The 7842-nt window shown below is 36.4% G+C and overlaps 1 protein-coding gene and 1 pseudogene across 15 annotated transcripts in view; both read right to left on the minus strand.

The window, feature by feature from the left end:
* Positions 1-1421, minus strand: part of LOC108316592 — a 4261-nt pseudogene extending 2840 nt beyond the window's left edge.
* The window catches only part of TMEM62 (transmembrane protein 62), a 47957-nt gene that overhangs the window by 22189 nt on the left and 17926 nt on the right, over positions 1-7842 (minus strand). For all 15 annotated transcript variants that reach the window (XM_037744915.1, XM_037744886.1, XM_037744910.1 and 12 more), the window contains 2 exons: positions 5788-5943; positions 4911-5070 (listed from right to left, as the gene is read on the minus strand). In XM_037744915.1, coding sequence (XP_037600843.1) covers positions 4911-5070; positions 5788-5943 — 316 coding nt within the window. The remainder of the gene's footprint in view (positions 1-4910; positions 5071-5787; positions 5944-7842) is intronic.

The following is a 7842-nucleotide window of genomic DNA, read 5'->3' on the forward strand; positions in this document are numbered from 1 at the left end:
TTTGTCAAAGATCAGATGGTTGTAGATATGTTGTGTTGCCTCCGAGACCTCTGTTCTGTTCCATTGGTCTATATCTCTGTTTTGGTACCAGTACCGTGCTGTTTTGATTACTGTACGTGCTGTTTTGATCTCTTATTTCATTGAGCAGTGGCTTGTAGTTCTCCTTGAAGAGGTCCTTTACATTCCTTGTTAGTTGTATTCCTAGGTATTTTATTCTCTTTGTGGCCAATTGTGAATGGCAGTTTGTTCTTGATTTGGCTCTCTTTAAGTCTGTTATTGATGTATAGGAATGCATGTGATTTTTGCACATTGATTTTGTATCCTGAGACTTTGCTGAAGTTGCTTATCAGTTTCAGGAGATTTTGGGCTGAGACGATGGGGTCTTCTAGATATACAATTATGTCATTTGCAAATAGAGACAATTTGACTTCCTCCTTTCCTATTTGAATACCCTTTATTTCTTTTTCTTGCCTGATTGCTCTGGCTAGAACTTCCAGTACTATATTGAATAGGAGTGGTGTGAGAGGGCATCCTTGTCTAGTGCCAGATTTCAAAGGGAATACTTCCAGTTTTTGCCCATTCAGTATGATATTGGCATGCCTGTTTCAAAACATCTCATGTACCCCATAAATATACACACTTACTATGTACCACAAAAATTAAAACTTAAAAAAAAATTTTTTAAAGAAAAAATGCATAAGAAAACCTTGGACTATCTTGTCAAATAAGAAAGTAAAAAAATGAACAAAGACTACTGGGGTTGTGTCAAAGGACTTAGTAGTCAACATGAAGAGGCTCCCACTAGCAAAAGGTGGAACAGTTTGAGCACGGAAAAGAATACATGCAATGGACTGAAACATATCAAGTATGTATTTTTTTAAACTTTGAATTTATAATAATATTAAACGTAAAAGACTCAGTCACCTTTGGCAGATACTAAAGAACCAACTCATTATTCTGAAAACTAGTTTAGTAAAGGGGCAATGAGGAAAGAATTTATCTTGCATTTCCTGTGTGACTCTATATCTGGATACCAAATAGATGAGAGAATTTTTTCTTCATAGGACTGTTCTAATTAATATTCCTATATAAGGAAAGAAAATTTGAAAATTACTATAACTCTAATGAAAAAATGAATTTAGGTAAATATCATCAATGGCTACTAAAAACCCTTAGGTGAAAAGATAATGGAAGGAGCCAACTGTTAAGTTTTCAGCAATTTTGCAGCCACTAGCATGGCAATGGTAGCTTAAAACCAGCCATGGTTGAAATATTTATATTGTGGGAATTGAAATAAATCAGGGAAATGCTACAAATCAGGATCCTCTCCTTGATTGCAGTAACTTGCCCCAAGCTGGTTGCTAAATATTTACCAACACACCAGTGGATAAGGCTACCAACAGCTGAAGACACTGATCCATCTTAACATTATAGAAAGAGAAACAACCAAATACTATGAGCATCCTGTTAAAAGCATAAAACACCAGAAAAAGCAGTTTTGACAAAAAAATATATATATATAAATCTAACTACCAGTTATAGAAACTAAGGGGGAAGGGGATAGATAAACATGTTAAATGATACCACAGGGATGTAAACAGCAAAAATCCCAAAAACAGGGAGCTCCACAGGACCAAAGATTCAGTTTCCAAAACAAATAAATTATAAGAGGGGGAAAAAAGAAGGAGGAGGTAAGGGAGGCAATCTATACAGTAAAAGAGATGAAAGAGACAAGTCAGTTAAATGCAGTGTATGAACCTTGATTGGATTCTGATTTGAACTAACCAAATGCAAATATACATATCTATTTATCTTCCTGTCTATGTATGTGAGATATTGGAATAACTGAACATTAGCTGGATAGTTTGATATTAAGGAATTACTGTTAACCTTCCAGGTATGATATGGGATCATGGTAATATCTTTAAAAAATAGTCCTTATCTTTTACTGATACATATTGATATACTGTATTTATAGATGAAATGACATCATGGTGCAGGGAGGGGAGATAGGGATAAAGATGGAACAAGACTGATCATGAGCTGATAATTGTTGAGATTGGCTGATGGATATATGAGAGTTCATTGTAATATTATCCCTTTTGGATATTTAAAACTTTCCCACTATAAAAAAGTTTTAAAATAATAAGAACTTACATTTGTGTTTTTTAAACTTTTATTGCTCAAAATGTGCTTATATTAAATAAGTTATTTTTTTAAAGCAGGGATCTAGATTTCTCTAATGTTTCAGATTAGAGATTTCTAGAGTCTACTCTTTAAATTGGCAGAGTAGGCACAATAATCTTAAAATACTGGTACTCAAACTTTAGTGCACATCAGAATCACCTGGAGAGATTGTTAAACTAGATTGCTGGGTCCTATCTCCAAAGTTTCTGATTCAGTAGGTTTCGGATGAGACTTAAGAATTTCCATTTCTAACAAGTTCCCAGGTGATACTGATGCCACTAGCCCAGGACCCACACTGAAAATTGATCCAAAGGTCTAGTTGCTAATAGACTGCAAGGAACCTATAGATGTTCAATAAATCTAACAAGTAGGTAAAAATTAGATAATAAAGAAATGTTTTCTCCCACAGATTTTGAGTTTCAATCTGACTTATCTACAGCTTACTGTATTTAAAAGGACAGAACTTTCCCATGAACCAATGAGGGGAGCAGGTTACCTATTTACTACTACTCAGTAGGTTAATTGTTTAAAGTTATACATGTAAGAAAACAGAAAATAGATAAGTCATTGCCTGAGGTTGAGGATGTAAGGAAAACAGACTGCAAAAGACACAAGAAAACTTTTGAGAGAAATGTATCATATTGCTTGTAGGTAATGACTTCAAGGATGTATACATATGTCAAAACTCACCAAATTATATACTTTAAATATACAAGGTTTATTATGTTATTATGTATAAAGTACACCTTGATACCATTGTTAAGAAATGTTAAACATAAAAAAGTATGTGATTTTAGATTTTTACTAAGGATTTAATTAAGCAGCCAGAAATGTTTCAAAAAATGTAAGCTATGGGGTTTTTTTTTCTTCACAAAACCACAGAACCTGTATGTATATCATATTAAGAAAATAATATACTGTGACGCTGAGGCACTCCAAGTGTTAGCTTCCCAGTGCTAAAGTTGCTCCCACATCTTCTCCATGACTTTAAAGACAGGGAATAATTTATTCTAGGTGCACATGAACCTTCAAGTCTCTTTAAAATGATCCAACTTCTAATATGAAAGACCTTAAGGGTTCATCTCCAGCCATCTCTCCTTCTACATTCTTCTGTAAGTGTTTTCTTCCTTCTACACAGAATATTTTAAAGACAAGTGGCATAGCAAAATGTCTTCTCTTGTGCAGATGAACAAGTTTCCCCATTTACAAATTAAGGATAAAACTACCCAAACGAAGGATTGTTTTGTGGATTAAGTAAAACATTCTAAGTGCCTGGCATTTCCTAAGAGGGAGCTCAGTAAATAGTTTCTTCTTGCTCAACTTGTCTTTGTTGGGGGGATAAAAAGGACAATGAAAGTACATACATTTTCTGAAAAATTATTTGGTGTTTCAAATTAAGTCTTAACATTACAAGATTAAATAGTTTAAAAATGTCATCAAATCATAAAATTGCAGAAATTGATGTGTGTGTGCGTGTGTGTGTGTGTGTGTGTGCATGCATGTGTGCAAGAAACTAATTTCTGAGCACAGCTTATCGCCTTAAGAATGTAATGAAACTGCTCTGTTTTGGTAATGATTATTACTTTCTACTCTGGCAGGTGCTAATAAATTCAATGCCCCAAACTGAATCAGAATAAGAAAAGGCAGACTGGTACTGCATATGCTAACAATGCTTATTCTCCTAACAAAAAAGTGCTTTGATGCCTTGGAAATTTTCTGTGTCCTGAAGCTTTCAAATAGTGACACAATTGTCCTACAGTTAGAGACAGTAATCCAAGATATGGACACATAATACATGTTTTCTGACTTATTCTATTACCTTTGGGTATACTGGAAAATTTGCCCCCATTTGAAAAGATTCTGGCCAAAGTTGGAAGAAAACAAAAGTGATTTCCTGGAGTTAAAAACGGAGAGAGACTATGGTCGCTCCTCTTCTCTTCTGCCTAGGTTTTAATCTAATATTAGAATTACTCCTGAGTGCCTATTTTCAGAATGTACTAAATACAGTGTATTCAATTTTGGAGGTTTTTTTTTTGAAATAGGGTCTCTCTCTGTTGCTCAGGCTAGAGTGCAGTGGCACGATCAGAACTCACTATAACCTTGAACTCCTGGTGCACATGAACGCTCAAGTCTCTTTAAAATGATCCTTCCATTTCAGCCTCGCAAATACCTAGGACTACAAATGCACGCCACCATGCCCAGCTAACTTGTATTTTTTTGTTGACATGCGGGTCTCACTATGTTGCCCTGGCTGGTCTCAAAACTACTGGCTTCAAATGATCCTCCAGTCTCAGCCCACATTTTTTCACTTTTTTTGTTTGTTTTGAGACAGGGTCTGGCTCTCTTGCTGGGGCTGGAGTGCAGTGGTGCAATCTCGGCTCACTGCAACCTCCACCTCCTGGGCTCAAGTGATTTTCCTGCCTCAGCCTGCTGAGTAGCTGGGACTAGAGGCACACACCACCATGCCCAGCCAATTTTTGTATTTTTTTGTACAGACAGAGTTTCACTGTTTTTCCCAGGCTCGTCTCGAACTCCTGTGCTCAGGTGATCCAACCGCCTTGGTCTCCCAAAGTGCTGAGATTACAGGCGTGAGCCACCATGCCCAGCCCCAAATTTTTTTATTAAACATAGTTTAATTAACAATTGACTAAAATATTCTAAACCACAATTCATTGAGGTTACAGCTTAGTCATTTACACAGTGAATATAAATTACTAACTTACCTGGACGATTACTTCTATGTTATGTGTCCCACTACTGTAGTTTCTAGGATTCCACTTCAGTATGAAAATAGGACCAGACACATGAACAGCCTGGCCTAAATCAACTTCATCAATCATAACTGTGACAGAAGTAATGGTGGATAAGGAAAAGGCCAAGATTCTAAAATGAGAGCATATACAAAACACATGGTTTTAGATTTGTCATTGTTTCATTAATGGAGAATAACCTTATGGTAACTTGCAAATTTTAAAAAGGTAGGCTATAAAGGAACGTGTACATTATGCTTACAGCAATGTAAAAGCATCCAAATAAAAAGGCTGGAATAAAATGAAACAAAAATAATAATGGTAGAATTATGGGTTTCTGAATGGTTTTTAAAATTTGATCAGCTTAAGAAAATGATATACTTTTTAACTTAATGGGAACAAAACAGTAAGTAATCTATCTTTTTTTTTTTTTTTTTCGCTCGTTACCCAGGCTGGAGTGCAATGGCGCGATCTCGGCTCACTGCAACCTCCGCCTCCTGGGTTCAGGCAATTCTCCTGCCTCAGCCTCCTGAGTAGCTGGGATTACAGGCACGCGCCACCATGCCCAGCTAATTTTTTGTATTTTTAGTAGAGACGGGGTTTCACCATGTTGACCAGGATGGTCTCGATCTCTTGACCTCGTGATCCACCCGCCTCGGCCTCCCAAAGTGCTGGGATTACAGGCTTGAGCCACCGCGCCCGGCCCTAGTAATCTATCTTTATATAATCTTTAGGTTATTGAGAAAACTAAAATGGGGCATCTCATAGCTTTCACATAGGAATACAGTCACAATGACTTATTCTCCATTATTATTAAACTGAAAGTAAATTCTGAAAAATTGCTACATACCTGATGTGTGTTGAGTGAAGAAGTCTTTCTAGTGGTTCATGTTTAGCACAACAATATAGGAGTGACTTAGGATTGGTGATAAGAACCACAGGCCAATTGCCAAAGATCAAATCTGCAAAGCTAAAGAGGTCATGATCAAAGGCAAAAATCCGGTACCTAGAGACCAGATAATAAGGTAATTTAGTCACATTGTAAGAGGTCATGAAGGTAACATACAGAACAAATATAAAAATACATAACTAGGACTTGTTTACATGATGAATTTGAATAAAGATTAAGTAATATTTTCTTTCTTTTTTCCCTTACCCCTATGATTTTATCCTTCACTTTTATCACATAACTGGCCTCTGACTGGGGCAATAGATTCAACTGTGCTCTTGAACAATACCTGGTACATGGCATGTACTCTTTAATTTTTAAATAAATACTGTTGAAGTAATTTATCTTATCCCTGTACTTTAAGACAATGTCGAACCTAAGACATTTATTATAACCCTAATACCTGACATTGTTCATCCTATCAACAAAGCTACATAAAATATTTAAATGGTTGATATGAACACAATTAAAAATCTTTCATGCTTATTTTAAACCTTTTTTCTTTTTTGAAACAGAGTCTCACTCTGTCACCCAGGCTGGAGTGCGGTGGCATCATCTTGGCTCACTGCAACCTCTCCCGGGTTCAAGCAATTTTCCCTGCCTCCGTCTCCCAAGTAGCTGGGATTACAGGTACCTGCCACCACATCCGGCTATTTTTAGTAGAGACAGGGTTTCACCGTGTTGGCCAGGCTGGTCTCAAACTCCTGACCTCAGATGATCACCCTGACTCAGCCTCCCAAAGTGCTGGGATTATAGGCATAAGCCACCATGCCTAGCCTTAAACCTTTATTGCTATAATTTCAAAGAAATTAAAGTTGTGTTCATTTTCCAAATGCAATAACAAAAGGTATAAAATCTTCATTAAAGAATAACCAAAGTTTTATATTTTCTAACTTCTAGAAATAAGAAATGATTTACTATGGCAAAAACAATTGTGCTCATCAGATACTCTACACATTCCCCTGAATTTCCCAGTCTCCCTGGTATTTGGTTGGGACCATGTGATAGCCAATGGGCTGTGAACAGAAGTGACACATATCATGCCTGTGGTCCAAAGTACTTAAGAGTGAGTGTGAGTTCTTAGTGCTCTCATTCCTGCCCTGGAATTCACATATCAAAATAGGTATTTTAAGATGGAAGAAGTCTGAATTACTGACTCACCCCATGGAAAAGAGTTGTTCTGACTCATACTGAATTTATACAAATGAAAAACATTTGTGTTAAGCCACTGATATTTCTGGATTTATCTGCATCTACAACAAGGACTAGCCTAATATTACCAATATACTAACTGTTTTTAAAAATTCTTCTATTGTAACTAATACAATTTAAGTGTTTATAAAGGCAGGTAAAGGTTAGGTCCTTTCAGAAAACTCCAGATAAAACCCCAGGGTTGGAACACAGGAAAGCTGGTGGAGAGAGAAAGGAAATGGCTTCATAATTAACATCACAACTTGTAACTGGAGCACTTAGAAGAAATAAAGAAGCCGATCAAGGGTTAGTAAGACTATCTCACAAAAGGCAATCATAGCCCAGCCCACAGCCTCACAGCCATGAATAGACAAGTTCTAGCTCAAAATAATTATACTTGCCAAATAATTACAGGTTTCTAGTATAACTCATACAGTTTCTAAAAAGTCAGCCAAAATGAGGAAATACCTTCCAAGATGTAAAGTTCCTTTTTAATTAATGGAAGTAGTTAAAAATAAAAAGATAACATATTCTGTGCAACAAATCTTTGTTGAGTACCTATTAACTGAGAGCACAGGGTTTGTATAAATTAAATAACCATATTAGTTAAACAATAAGATACTCCTCTATACTTGATAAACTATTTCATTTAAATATTTCTTTAGCCCGGTGCGGTGGCTCAAGCCTGTAATCCCAGCACTTTGGGAGGCCGAGGCGGGTGGATCACGAGGTCAAGAGATCAAGACCATCCTGGTCAACATGGTG

The sequence above is a fragment of the Cebus imitator genome, unplaced genomic scaffold, assembly GCF_001604975.1.
Source record: "Cebus imitator isolate Cc_AM_T3 unplaced genomic scaffold, Cebus_imitator-1.0 Scaffold9, whole genome shotgun sequence".
NCBI lineage: Eukaryota > Metazoa > Chordata > Mammalia > Primates > Cebidae > Cebus > Cebus imitator.